This window comes from Lutra lutra, chromosome 9 (assembly GCF_902655055.1).
Source record: "Lutra lutra chromosome 9, mLutLut1.2, whole genome shotgun sequence".
Classification (NCBI taxonomy): domain Eukaryota; kingdom Metazoa; phylum Chordata; class Mammalia; order Carnivora; family Mustelidae; genus Lutra; species Lutra lutra.
The window spans coordinates 55,501,576-55,517,116 of record NC_062286.1 but is presented as its reverse complement, the minus strand read 5'-3'; the positions used below and the strand labels follow the sequence as shown (position 1 = coordinate 55,517,116).

Here is a 15,541-nt window from a genome sequence, read left to right as displayed (position 1 = left end):
TTAATCTACTGATTGATTCTAAAAGCTGAACATCAATACACAGCAATTAAAATGCTAAAAAATATTAACCTGGGCCCAAACTAGTAAAACCCACTTCTGAGTTCTCTAATACCTAACTTTAAAGAAAGAAAACTAAAGACATTATACAGTTTAGAATTTGTGGGGGAAAATGACTTTAAAAAAATCTATCAAGCTGAATTCAATAGGAGATTTCTTAAGTGGTTTGTGCTCTTGGATAAGCACAACTTGGGTAAGATGTGTTAAGTATTTATTTTCATTATTTGAACCTAACTGCTGCTGCATTATATTAGGAAAAGACCACACAGCACATAATAGGCTTGGTGAAAATATTCTCTCCATGGAAACCTGACATGGTTTTCTTTCCTTCAGGGAAATGAGTTTCTTCAAACCAAGTTTAAAAGATGGCACACTCAATCATAACTGACAATCTCAGCTAAAAAAGTCTGAACGTTTTGGCTTCAGAATGAGTATAACAGACCCTTGATATTTCAAAGTCTAAGTCCTGAGATCTTTGCTCAAATTAAAAAAACATTCGAGTAAATATATACAGGTTCCGGGTTTTCCTCAGAATTACACTTTCACCTTATGTCATAAAGTTTCTTACACTTAATTAAAATTTCCTATTATTAAAAGGGGATGTACTTTCACATGCAAAATAATCTTTTTAATTCCTCTCATAGAATAGCCATTGTATTCATTTGCTGGGCTGCCATAACAGCTAATACAACAGAAATGTATGCTCTCTCAGCTCTGGAGGCTACAAATCCAACATCACGATATTGGCAAGGTTCATTCCTTCCAAGGGCTGTGAAAATCTACTCCATGCCTCTCACGTAGCTTCTGGTTGTTTGCAGGCAATCTTTGGCATTCCTCGGCTTATACGATCATCACCCTGATCTTCATCTTCATCTGATGTTCTCCCTATGCAGGTCTATGTTCAAATTTCCCCTTTTAATAAGGCCATCCATCACACTGGATTAGGGCCCATCCTAATGGCTTCATCTTTACTACCTACACCCACAATGACACTATTTCTGAGTTAGGTTACAAGGTATTGAGAGTTAGGACTTCAACATATGCATTTTGGGGGAGCACAATTCAACCCACAGCAGCCATTTTCACATGATAAAGTCTGACATCTTTCAATCACTACATATTGTCTGGGTAACTGCTGAATTTCCCACGTCGGTAATAGGAACTGGCACACAGAAGAGGCTCAATAAACATCTGTGGAATGAATGAGTGAATAAATGCATGAGACCGCGAGGGAAGAAAGTGTGGCTGCTGAGAGGTTTGCTAGGGCCACATCATTAGCTGAGTAATGCCATTCTGCATGGCATTTAGCAGGAATTAGGTTTATGCCTTGACAAAATTGCAAAATATCGTATACCCCATGGACTCTAAGGTCACATGTAAATAGTCAAAATCACAAATGTTAAAAATAAAAAATGTCAAAACTCATAAAACTCAGCAATTATTATACATATTTTTAATGAATTCCTTTCTTAAGGGAATGACAGTAGAAAAGAAAGTATCAGAAATAGAGTAGTAAATGATTTTGATTTAAATTAAGTCATGGAATGCATTATTAGAGAGCAAAGGTCACTAAATGAAACAGTATCAGCCAGATACATTACAGCACTGTATATAGGTAATCCACTTCTGTAGCACTAAATCAGGTGATTTCTTGTGACAATAATTCTTCTGCTATTTTAATGCTAAACCTCTTTGGACAAGATCCAAGATGAATTGTACATACTACAGTAAATTGTACATAACAAGCCTCTATTCTTTTTACACTAACATTTTCAATGGAGACTCTCAATAGATAATGCTCACATAACAAGGGATTGAAAGTATTCTTTTCTATTTCTCCTAATCATCTCATTCAAATCATATCATTTCCTGGGTACTTGGCTTTAAAAAACTGTATTACTATAAACTTTAAATTCAAGCCCTGGATAGGTCTACATTCATTTCAGCAGAAGCATCTTGAAATGCTGAATTATCATCTTCAGTTTCCTTCAGTCATTTATTGTAGCTGCCAAACTGAAATGGTGCACCTAAAAGGCAACACTAAACTGAAAGCAAATAATAAAAAAAAGTCTCTTAAATGTTTCATTTATAAAAGCTTATTTTTCCCCACCATCAAATTTTGTACACGGTCTGAAATAAATTGCTTTACAAAACTGACATCTTGCATGCAGTTATTCTGCCACAATACATTTGCTTAACTTCAAAGTTTATGGGGGCCAGGGGAGAGTGGGGAGCTAGCATCTTTTCTCAACCTTTTATGAACAGAAGAATTACACGGAGCTAGACTGGTTTTGGGTTTTGGTCTTTTCGGAGTGGGGGAGGGGACAGAATTAAAAATAAACCTCAATTGCCAATAGGGATCACTATAGCTATCCCTTTTCTAGATAACTTAACTAATCCTTCCTGGCTATATTAAAAAATTATGCCATAAAAATAGACACTTTTAAAAGGCACATCAAGTCAGAGGGTAGCTACTCCAAAGAGTACTCTATGACAGGAAAACATACCTGCTAACCAAAAACATTCAAAGCGTTTTCTTGAAATCCTGCTCACAAGCAATATAATAGCAAATTAACAAAGTAGAACAAATCTACAGAATTCTACTATGAAGTCCTGTGTACTTTTCCCCCTAAAATAATTATTAATGGCAACTATAAAATGCTAATAGACAAAATAAACAAAATGTAGTTTGTATTTCCAAAACTGGAGTTTTAGACAAGGATACAAGAAAAAGGAAATGATTTTATTAGTAAAGTACATTCAGATCACCTTTATATAAAATAGGTTTCTACCAAGGTCATTTGGTAAGGGAACCATTGCATATATTTGGGCAAGGGCCAAAAATATGAGAAAAAATGAGATGCCAATGCTTCTTTTTCTTCCCTTTATATACTAAACTTAGCTACTACAAGACAGTCAGAATCACTGTTTGATTATTTCTCAGTTTATGTCACTTTGTAAAGCCAGAATTTCTGATAATGCACTGCATTAAATTATAGTTTAACTATATCATAAACTGTATGATTCCTAGAGCATCTTTTTCTCCAATGACCTACTGAAGAAATAAGTATCTATATTCAATACATTGTCCATTTTTGAAGCATTTCCTAGTCAATTTAAAAAATCTTATTTATAAATAATATCAATCCATTTCTAATAGCTAAGTAGAATAATTTTTTAATCTGCAGGGTATTTTAAAAACCAATCAACTTGACATAGCCTCCTAATTCCAGGAATGTAAACCATAAGTCAACCTTCAATTTTCCTCTTAACATATGCTACTTTACTAAAATGAATTCCCATCCTGCAACTATGAACAAGAAAATTGTACTTAAAATAATATTAAAAGACAAAACCTCATTATTTAGTATTAGATTAATAGTCTATAATTCTAATCTTAAAAATATCTATAGCTATAACCTCTCCAACTTGTTAATTCCCAAGGAGATTAATAAAAGATGTGATTAACATCTAAACTTAGAGCAGACTGTCATTTGGAAAAAACTATGTTAACAATAACTACACCACAGTCAAATAGATCAACCCATCACCCTTTATGGTTCTGACTAAGGTTAATGAGCACAATTTGTCATAAATTTCCTAGTAACTCTGAAAAACTGAATTGAACAAAAAGATTACTTTTTTCATAATGCTTTATAGAAATAGAATAAAGGCTGGAGCTGTCTTCCTTGGAACCTGCACAATATTCGGCAATGTGTATGTCATTAAATATTTGTGAAATGAATAAACAACAACAAATGAGCACTCATTGCACTACTACCATTTAGTTCCTTATTATGTGCCAGGTAATGAGTATTTCAAATTCTACATTATAAAAGGCAATACACTCAACTAACATTTTAGTTCTACTACTTTTCCTAATAAAACACTGAACAAATTATTTACTAAGAAACTCCAATTTAACAGAATTTAGAGTTGGATTTTCACAAACCAATAACTTGTCCAATGATTTTCTGCAACTGAATGACATTTTTCTTTTTTTTCTTTATGAAATTAGAAATATACAGAAAATGCAAGTTGTAAGTTTCCTTGTAATAAATAACGCATGCACACTACACTTGCTCATAATATTTATTTCTCTCGTGAAGAAGTTACTTTTTCAAAAAACTAGAAATTTGAGAGGATGAGGATGAAAAAAGGAATGAAGCAACTATACATGTACTTCCACTTCAAAAACTGTCTGACATCTGAGCCTGAAGACTCTCTGCATCTATCAGTGACTTCCTCTTCATGTGCCATAGAAAGAGTTCAACATGCTTTACAAAACCCATTACATTTTAAGACCATTTTCCAATATCTTCTACCATAAATCAAGAAATCCATTTATTCAAGGTTACTTATGGAGAATTAATCACACAGAAAATTTTAACAACTTCTTTTTCAAAAATTAAAGTACTTTACTGTACTTGGCATTCCTTTACATAATGGTGTGGATTCACAGACTGAAAGCATTAAAAGCATATAATTAAAATTCAAGGACTGAGAGATTAAAAAAAATTTTAGCATGTAGAATTCTCTGTAACAAATATTCTGGAAAAATAAATCAGAATATAAACACAATATAATCTCCTTTGGACTTGTCCTCTCCTTAACTGTGGTATTATATAAACATAGAAAGTTGTTCCAAAATAGTTGTATGTACTCAGTATCACCTCGAAAACATGTAATCAAAAAATCTAAAAAGTGAGACCAAGAGATCTACGGGCACAATGCATAGGCAACAAAAACTCATGAGTTTCTCTATTCTTAATTATTTCTAAAACCTATCTCCCTAATTTCAGGGGCAAAATTATACAAAAGAGAAAAATAAACAGTCAGCTATACAACCTTTACAGCTTTTATTGGTAAGGTATACCCATTATGCCAAAATTGAGCCATCAATAGACAGCCTCATTTCCCATCTAAAGCTAATGAGAATATATTTTACCTTAAATGGAACAAAGAGGCAAATTGCCAAGAATTAAAATATAACCTCAAAGTCTTAATTTCACACTTCAAATATCAAAAAAAGCAATAATTCCCAGAACCATGAAAACATGATGAAGTAGCTACATAGAAAAAAAAAATGGACATTTAAATCATTTCATTCTTTCTTAATATTAACAGGGAAAACAGATGTATTTATAACTTCAGCCTTCAGATAGCATACTTCATAAAGTCATTATTCATTTAAAATAGACAAATGTTTACAAAGAACATTTAACTTAAATTTCAAAGTTGCTTGTAAAACTTGAAAAATTGACCTATACAAGGAAATAAGAGTCTTTTCTAGAGAGATGATAAACTATAAATATAAAATATATCACAGTGTTAAAAACCTCATTGTGTTCTATAGGAAAATCAATAAAGATTAACTTAATCTTTCTAGGGAAAAGAATATTTAGCATTATAAATTTAAAATGTAAATTTTATATATGAATTCAATAACAAATACATTTGAACCTTGAATTGCCACATAATCATCTGTTTTGTGGAAAACAATAAAAAATGATGTACTTTTTCAATATATGTACATCAAAACCAAAGGGTTAATTTTTACTTTTTCCTTTATTGGCAACTTTGGATGCATTTTTAGGTTTTGGTTCCCAAAGGGCATTTTTCACAAATCTTGAAGCTGCACCTCTGTCCAGCTTGGCAGCCTTTTTCTTGTCTGTTATTTCCTTGACTCTGTTCATGTATACTCTGATTCTTTCCTTAAAGATAAAAAAAAAAAAAAAAAAGGCAATAAATTTACTAAGCTGTTCACCACTGCTAAGCTTTATTATACTATCCCTCAGTTAAATTCAACAGATATGTATTTATTGCCTATTGAGTGGTGCTAGTAAGTGCAAGTGAATAGGATAAACATGCTCCATGCTCTCCTGGAGTTCACAGTCTGCAGGGAATGGACATTAAAAAGTCATCTCAGAAGTATTTGGAGTGTTTCAAAAGAGGAAGAACTAGACTAAGACATCCTTGAATTGTTTACATGTGGTTATACATGTTTTGATTTAACATTAACCTAAATCCACATAACTCTTACGTATCTGAAGTCTATAATCTAAAATAGAGCTCATATACTTGTACGAAACACACAAATTAAACTCTCTTGAAACTTTTCTAAACCGAAAATAGAAGAAGTACTATTTAACTGTTTTTTTTTTAAATTTTACCTTCTAGTATCACAATTAAAATAAGCAAAATTAAAATACAAGGTTTTGGGGGCGCCTGGGTGGCTCAGTGGGTTAAAGCCTCTGCCTTCAGCTCAGGTCATGATCTCAGGGTCCTGGGATTGAGCCCTGCATCGGGCTCTCTGCTCAGCAGGGAGCCTGCTTCCTTTCCTCTCTCTCTGCCTACCTCTCTGCCTACTTGTGATCTCTGTCTGTCAAATAAATAAATAAACTCTTTTTTAAAAAAATTTTTAAAAAAATACAAGGTTTTTTGTTCAATTTTATAGTTTTGATCAATAAGCACATGATACTTTTAATCAAATACACAGTTCTAATCAGACTTTACAAGGTGAGAAACATAATAGGTTGCCATACCACTTCGAATCTTCTGAGACCATTAATCAGAATAAAGGGCTATTCTCTACTTTCACTGGAGAAATAAAGGGGATGACAGCCAAAAACAGCATAGTAAATGATAAAACACTGACAAAAAGCAGGTTTCATTAAAGTAATAAAAATAGTTACAGAAATATACTCAGAAGAATTCAAAACCCCTAGAATTTTTTAACTGTGAAAGGCTGACAACTCTGCTCAAAATCCTCTCACGGCTCTCTACTTCCCTTAGAGTAAAAGCCCAAGTCCTCCCAACATACACCCACCCCAGGCTTGCCTGGAATGATCTTCCTCAAATATCCACACAGCCACCCCCTCTCTCCCCCAGTTGGCTCAAATGTTAACCTTGTTAATAGGCCCTGCCATTTAAAATGGCAATCCTACTCAAGCACTCCAATCCCCCTCATCTTATACTATTTCTTTTCCCATAACATATAACTTTTTAACATATTATATATCTATATATTTTACATATAACTTTCCAACATACTGTATATGTATATATATTATTTGTTTACATTAATTGCTTGTCTCCCTCCACTAGATAGTCTGGCATCGCGACAAGGGCAGTGGTATTCTACAGCTTTATTCACAGAGGAATCATCTCACTTGGATATAATGCCTGGCTTCCAGTAGGCACTCAATCATTTGTTGAACAAAAAAAATGACTCTTTTCAGTGCCTTTCCCCACTCATGATATACATGACAAACAGGTTTCCTCTCATACACTAACTCTGTGATCAATTAGTGATGTCTGTCACAAGGTCAGAAAAGGGGAATGGGTTTATGTATGCTTTTTATGTCCCAAGCATCATTCAGAATATGAATGTACTCTCCATAAAGTGGGTTCTGACAGAGAAAAAAGACAGATGATGATTTTATCCATTTCCAATGACAGAATCAAATATTAAGACACCTCAAATAACTTTGTGTTAAAGGAAAAATGAGAAACCTTATAAATGTAAAGTCCATACTAGAAAGTTGAAAACAGATGATACAGGGCATACTTCTTAAGATTTTAAAGTCAGTATCACTGGTCAAATAAAGATCTGTGCCTCATACTGTTTCACATTTTTGCTTTAAGTATTTTTCACAATTTTTGTATTTAAAAATAAATTTGTTTTCTCCCCAAGAACTTTAAAAGAAGACAATGCCTTAGTCCATATATTTATAGAATGAAGACAAGATATCTGGTTTATTCATTTTTTTATAAATAAATGATCAAGTATTCTAAAGTTGTAAATAACATACATATCAACCACCATAAGACTTGACAATAATAATATAGTGTCAAATGTATTTCACATATTTACTTCATATCTTATAAACAAAGAATAAATTTATTAATATTCTTATTCATAAAGCCAAGTCAAGAAGGTAACCATAAGTTAGATTTCTAATTTTTTCTTTCATATTGAATGATTTAATTTTTGAAGTCAGCAAAAACTCCATGATACTAGACCTTATATACTGTACTTATACATCTAAATGGAATACAAAGACAAACCTAGAAGATTTATTACAGGTTGTAAATATGTCACTAATGCAGAATTACTGGACAGTACACATACAACCAGTGCCAAAAAAGCTTTTAGCTTTGTTGCTGAACTGGATTCTTTACTGCTGAGAAAATGAATTAATGGAAGAATTGAAAAGGTGGGGGAGAAACTTTCCCGTCTTTGCTAGTAAATCAACTAGAATATACTTTCAAGAATTGTGTAAGAGTTTAAAAAAAAAAAAAAAAGGCAGTTGTAGAGATGAACAGGATTTCGAGAATTTATAGAAAAAATAATATGGAAGTTATAAATAATTACTTGAATTTTAACATTTTCCCATCCAGAGATTTATATAATATATGGAACACTATTTCTCTAACAAAGGTAAGGAAAAGACAGGAGGAAATCTGGCTCACTTTCATAATTTGGACTTTAAATAATTTTGTTCTCCATCACTAGTATGATAAAGGTACTGTGAGTTTGACTTCAGGAATACCACAACAAATAGCCAAATAAAAAGAAATCCACTGCAATCTTACCAATTCCTGTTTTACTGGATGTTCCTTAGGATTAACTCCCTGAGTCGCCAAATAAACTGTAAGACAAAGATTTCATGGACTAAAATGGCATATTAGTTAAGAGCATTAATTAAAGAAACTCTAGTTACTCACAAATAAGAAATGTCACAAAAAATCATTAATTAAATCTTAAATTATTCAACCTCTATGTAATATTAAATTTTTATGTGCCTCATGGATATCTGGTATTCTGACTTGAAGGAAATAAATATTTGACTATTAAAATTGCCATAAAGTATAACTGTATATAAAGTGCTAGCATTTAAAAAATAAATCACCTTTGAAATAATAAATAATTTGCTAATTAACTCCAAATTAATATACATACCCCAAAACATTGAATTTAATGTGTAAGCAGAAACTAAATCCACTTTGGCTTGTTCAAGGGGGTCCAACTATTAAAAAAAAAAGAGAGAGAGAGAGAGAAAGAGAAAGAAAAAAGAAATACAAATTTTGAGCACCATCACATTATTCTAAACTTTCACCAAATACAGTGTATCAAAGAGATATTTCTTTTACTTCCTATAATCCAATAACCAAATGATCTTGAAAATAATTTACAAAAAAAAAAAGTTTTGTTAACTGGTGATTTTTGCCCACAAATTTTCACTTCAGGGTATCATCTTTACTTTAGATAAGGAATGTGTATAATCCAAGAAAAATTCTTTTCAATTATTTTAATTTCAGGAGTTATGATCTGGGTTTTGTATGTCAAAAGCAATTTATCAATATAAACACTGTACATGATGCATTTATGTATAAGAGGCAGGCTAAAATGCTTAGGCAATACCAAAGACAGAAGAAACATAATGAGATTTGTTTTAGACTGTCAAAGTCAATTTACTCTTTTTGTCCTATAGGGTTTCCAGAAACCCTGATAACATCATTGTAATATTTAAAAGGTCAAAGATAGAGCCTGTCAAAAAGAATGTTGTGAGTGTTCCTTTTTCTCAAAACCAAGTCAAAATAAAAATATAGTTAGTAAGTATTTCCTAAGGTTGGAGTTCTGTTTTGTTTTTCCCCCCCTAAAAACTTATAAAATTGAAATTAAGGGGGAAAGGAGCATATGTCAGTCATCTATATCCTCTATATATTTTCATAACATAGCATTCTGTTTCATGAATTATGTTTTAGAAATTACATTTTTAAAATACCTTCTGCAACAACTCATTTCTAGAAACAGACATCATGGTCTTCAGCATCTCATCCACAGCACCAATGGAATTCTCAAATGTTGATAAATACTCATGAATTTCTACTGGATAGTCTTCATTAATTTCTTCACCTGCCATTATGACCAACTGGAAAAAAATCAAATTCTTAGAGTTCGTGGGAGGCAGAGACTGCTCTTTAGTTTACAAAAGCAAAATCAATAGGTTATATCATGTATTTAAAAAGTACTAAAAGAATTAAAACCTGAAGATAATTAAACAAATCTTCTTAAAATATAATTTTAGAGCAACTACATTCAAACTTTCCCTCCTCAAATTGTTTGGGTGGCAGGAAGAGAAGAGAACCCATCCAATAAACCCATCCACTAATGCTACACATATCAGAGCCTCAATACCTTTCAAGAACAAAAGACCAAACATGGATTATCAATAATCAAAATCCCACACTTTAAAAACTTTAAAAAAAAAAAAAACCTGCTGAAATTAAAGACTAAGCAAAGCTATGAAAGTATGATGAGTATATCCTATCCCTTATGCTTGCTGAAAAAATAATAAGCTCTTTCTTTGAAAAACTTTGAAAAATTTTAGCCCTTCTAAATTTAGGTGTTGATCTAGCAGCATAGTATATTAAACTAAAAAATCAGAAAACCTAGGTCTGAAATAGCTTATGACTATTTATCACTAAAATCATTTTTAAGGGGCGCCTGGGTGGCTCAGTGGGTTAAGCCGCTGCCTTCGGCTCAGGTCATGATCTCAGGGTCCTGGGATCGAGCCCCGCGTCGGGCTCTCTGCTCAGCGGGGAGCCTGCTTCCTCCTCTCTCTCTGCCTGCCTCTCTGCCTACTTGTGATTTCTCTCTGTCAGATAAATAAATAAAATCTTAAAAAAAAAATAAATAAAATCATTTTTAAGCCTGTATTTACATTTATATATGTTCTTTAAGCCTCTTTAAAATATTAATAAAAAATTCAGAGAGTTCATAAATCACATAAAATTTACCAGCAGAAAAGAGGAAACCTGGGAGAAATAAATAATATGATTTTCATTTAGGCTAGAGTATATCTTGACAGCCCATTCTTTTAAAATTCATATTTATATCATAATACATAATATCAATGTGAGAAAAACCAAAATCCGCACCAACATATTTAATATGCTATCTAACACTAAATTTTCAGAAGCAATTCCAAGCTACACATACCATCTGTAGGTTTAAAAAATACATATTAGCTAAAAATACCTCTTTCATTACAAAGCTACATAGAACAACAAGAATGTGTAAAATAGCAAAGCATAGTAGAATTGAAGTAAAGAGACTTGGGTTTTCTGTCTTGCCTGATCACTGAATTTGTCACCTTAGATTAAATCACTAAAAGTCTCTGGGCCTCAAATATTTCATCCATAAAATAAGGCAGTTGGCTTAATGATATGTAAAGTCCCTTATAATTCTAAATGTTACGACTATGTCACTTAACTTTAAAAAGTACTGTTGGAATATTCAGTGACGATGTATCAACATTTCTATTCAACAAGTACATTCTGCTGAGACATCTGGTTTCATTTAAAAAAAAAAAAGTGAAGTCCATCTGACTATCACTACTTGGGCTGTAAAGTTATTATCTAAACTACTGTGCAACCAGCAATTAAACAAAGGACATGATAAAAGAAAACCACACAGGAAAGAACTGTGTGTATATATATATATATATTCATATTTTGAAATAGGAATTCCTATTTCAAAAGGCTAACAAAAAATAGTATTTGCCTCTCATCCCTCCCCAAATCTCTCCAAATGACAGAAGAATCCAAAACTAAGTCCATAGTAATGTTGGAAACATCAGCAGACCTCAACAACATAAATTTTTGTAAGCTAAAGAGCGAATGGGATCAGGGTGATCAGAAAGAGAGTCAAGGAGGACTCCAATCCCCCACAAACAAAAGAGAAGGTGAATGTATGAATAACTCCAAGACAAGGGCACTAAGAACTGGGCCATGAGGGCTAAAACAGCCAAACCAAAATCTCTAGATCTTAGAAGGCTCCAGCAGCTGCTGCCCAGATAAAGGTATAAGTACAAGGGATATATTGCAAATGTAGAGAAGACTTAAGAGTTTATTCTCCTTATGAAGAATTTTAAGCCAATAAATTTGAAAATCTGGATGAAAAGAATAAGGTGCTGGGGAATGGGTAATCAATTATCAAAATTAACCTAAAAAGAAGTATGTAAACCAAATAGATAAACCACAGAAAAAAAACTTTAAGGTCAAAGAGCTACCCTCCAAAAAGGCTCCGAGTCTGGAAGATATAGGTAATTTCTTTCAAACCTTTAAAAAACAGTTAATTCTTACGGTACTTAACTGTTTAAGAACACACACAAAAAAAGATGAAAAACTGAGATACCTATTTCATAACATGCAGAAAAATAAACTCCAGATGAATTAAAAAGGTAAATGTATAAATATATTAAAAGATTATTAAAATATTTATATGATCCAAATGAAACCTAAATGCTATAAAAGGAAATGAGTGACAGACTTAACTACATAAAAACTGGGAAAAAAAAAAACTACAATATGATAAAAGTATACCATACGCAAAGTTAAAAGACAAGAAACAGCCTGGGAGAAAATATATACCAAAATATAATCAAGAATTAGTTAGATTATATAAAGAACTCCTACAAATTAAAATAATACAGATATCTCCCATCAGAATGGCAATAATTTTAAAGATTAGCGAAGTTCAATGTTGGCAAGGGTATACAAGGAACGAATATAAATTGGCATAAATTTTTTAAATGTACATACCCTTTGACTCATGAAGTCTTAAGAATGTAGCTTACAGAAATCCTTGTATACATACATACAAATTTATTAAAATGGACACCTTTAACTCTTCTCTCAGTCTCTCCCACTTTCTCTTGCATCAGTATTTCCCTCTGCTCTATCATTAAATATAAGATTACCACATTTTATTTTTCCATTTTTGACAACAAAAGAAACATCTTGACTTCATATCCTCTCCCGCAAAAAAAACATTTTCCAACCTTGGAAAGATGTGCTTATTCTAAGTCCCAATTCTTCTCCTTCCATTCTTTCTTGAATCTGCTACAATCAGGTCCCCTCCTTCTCACTCAAAATTGCTCTTGTCAGGGTCACCCACATAGGCAACTTAAACTCTATGGTCAATTCTCAGTTCTCATGACTTGACATTGTTCACTCACTTCCTTTAGTTTCCAGGGCATCTCATTTTCTTGGTTTCCTTCCTACCTCATGGCTCCTTTCTTGGTCTCCTTTGCTGCATCCCGTTCATATCCTCAGCCTCTTATCCTTGATATGCCCACAGGCTGTCCTTGATTCTTTTTTCCCCTCTAATTTACTCCCCAGGTGAACTCAGGACTTTAAATTGCATTAATATACTGATGACTCCCAGGTCTTTACTTCCAACTCTGACCTCCCCACTGAACTCCAAATCACATTTCCAACTGCTTACTCAATAACTCTGGTTGTGTGTTAATAGATTCTCAAATATAATGTGCCCAAACCAAAAGCTTGCCCGCTAGAGTCTTTCCAACTCCACCTTTCCATCTGTTCAGGCATAAAATTACAGAATGGTCCTTGACTCTTCCCTCTCACCCCATATTTAAGACATATTTAGAATGCAACCATGTCCCAGACCACCTCTATTGCCACCATCCTGGTCCAAATCAGTCCAAGCCATCGCTGTTGTTGCCCAGATTGTTACACAGGCCTCCTAAATGACCTCCTTGTTTCCATTCTGACAGTTTACTATCAAGAAAGCAGAGTGATCACTCCAAATCTAAATCAGATTGTATCATGACCCTGCTTGGAAATTTCCAAAGGCTTACCACACTTTGTTCAATATAAGACAAAACTTTTTTTTTTTTCAAAGATTTTATTTATTTATTTGACAGACAGAGATTACAAGTAGGTAGAGAGGCAGTCAGATAGAGGAGGAAGCAGGCTCCCTGCTGAGCAGAGAGCCCGATGTGGGGCTCGATCCCAGCACCCTGGGATCATGACCCAAGCCGAAGGCAGAGGCTTTAACCCACTGAGCCACCCAGGCGCCCCAAGACAAAACTCTTACAGTGGTTCAAAAAGCCCGGACTCAGACACCTTGGTGACTCAGTCAGTTAAGTATTTACCTTTGGCTCAGGTCCTAATCCCAGGGTCCTGGGATGGAGCCCATCATCAGATTCCCTGCAAAAAGCCTTCCCTCTGCTGACTCCTCTGTGACCTCATCTCCTCCCACTCCACCTCTTCTTGCTCATTCCACTCCGGCCGTAAAGGCCTCATTGCTCTTCCCCTTCATATGGGGCATGCCACTACCTCAGGACCTTTGTACTTCTTCCCTTCCTAGAATGCTTCTCCTGCACCAAGAGCTTCAGAGCTCATTACTTCACCTTCACCAGATCTCTACTCAAATGTCACCTATAGGTAATCCTTTCCTGACCACACTTTGTTAAAATGCAACCCCCCCTCCGACTTCCCGGACTCCTATCTCCTTCTCTACCTCACAGTGCTCAGTAGCATGACATATTTATTTTACTCATATACTGTATGGCTACCTCATAACCACATGAGAGCAGAAATTTTTGTGTTTTGTTCACTAGCACTACCTGACAGTCAATAAACATTTGTTTAATGAAAAACCTCTAACAAAATATTGGAAAGACTAAGCTAAATATTCATCAATAGGGAAACAGTTAAATGAATTACAGCACATCCATCCAAAAGAGTATTAAAAACAAATAAATAAATCTTTATATAGTAACACACAATGAGAAATGGTGAAAAATTCATAGAACATTGTATATAAAACAATATGTATCTAACATATGCCATTTGATTTTAAAGACCTGTATATATGAAGATATGTAGAAAAAGGTCTGGAAAGAGATATACAAAAAAGAGACATTCTTTCTGAGAAGAGGCAGGATTAGGGAATAGGATCAAAGCAGACTCATTTTTTTAACTCTTCATTCTTCATGATTTCTTTTTTTTTTTTGAGAGCCAGCATGCGTATGCTAATTTGGGGGTGGGGGGAGTTGTGGTGGAATGAGAGAATGAGAGAATCTTAAGCAGGCTCCATGCCCAGCTTCAAGCCAAAGTGGCTCGAGCCAAAGGGGCTCGATCTCACAACCCTGAGATCATGACCTCAGCCAAAATCAAGAGTGAAAGGCTTAACTGACGAGCCTCCCAGGCACCCCTAAATTTTGTTATTTCAAAAAACATGTACTAAAATTGTAATAAAAAAACAAATCATTAAACTCAAATAAAGGCATATTTTAACAATGTATTTTGGCTTTTTTTTTTTTAAAGATTTTATTTATTTATTTGACAGAGAGATCACAAGCAGGCAGAGAGGCAGGCAGAGAGAGAGGAGGAAGCAGGCTCCCTGCTGAGCAGAGAGCCCGATGCGGGGCTCGATCCCAGGACTCTGAGATCATGACCTGAGCCGAAGGCAGCGGCTTAACCCACTGAGCCACCCAGGCGCCCCTGTATTTTGGCTTTTAACAAATACTACAAATATTAAAAACACAGTAAGGCCTTTATTTAAATAGTGTATTTTTTTTTTCAACCAGTTTTTGTATTTGAGAATATTTTTCCTCCCCAGAATCATGATGGGGATTTTTCCTGCAACTATTCCTGGTCCCTA

General features: G+C 33.8%; 1 protein-coding gene across 2 annotated transcripts in view; it reads right to left on the bottom strand.

The window, feature by feature from the left end:
- Positions 1-4,136: 4,136 nt before the first annotated feature.
- Positions 4,137-15,541, bottom strand: part of C1D (C1D nuclear receptor corepressor) — a 35,190-nt gene continuing 23,785 nt past the window's right edge. For both annotated transcript variants that reach the window (XM_047746253.1, XM_047746252.1), the window contains exons 2-5: positions 9,849-9,995; positions 9,023-9,089; positions 8,656-8,711; positions 4,137-5,771 (exon numbers count right to left, since the gene is read on the bottom strand). In XM_047746253.1, the coding sequence (XP_047602209.1) occupies positions 5,607-5,771; positions 8,656-8,711; positions 9,023-9,089; positions 9,849-9,986 (426 nt within the window). In that variant the 5' untranslated portion in view covers positions 9,987-9,995 and the 3' untranslated portion in view covers positions 4,137-5,606. The remainder of the gene's footprint in view (positions 5,772-8,655; positions 8,712-9,022; positions 9,090-9,848; positions 9,996-15,541) is intronic.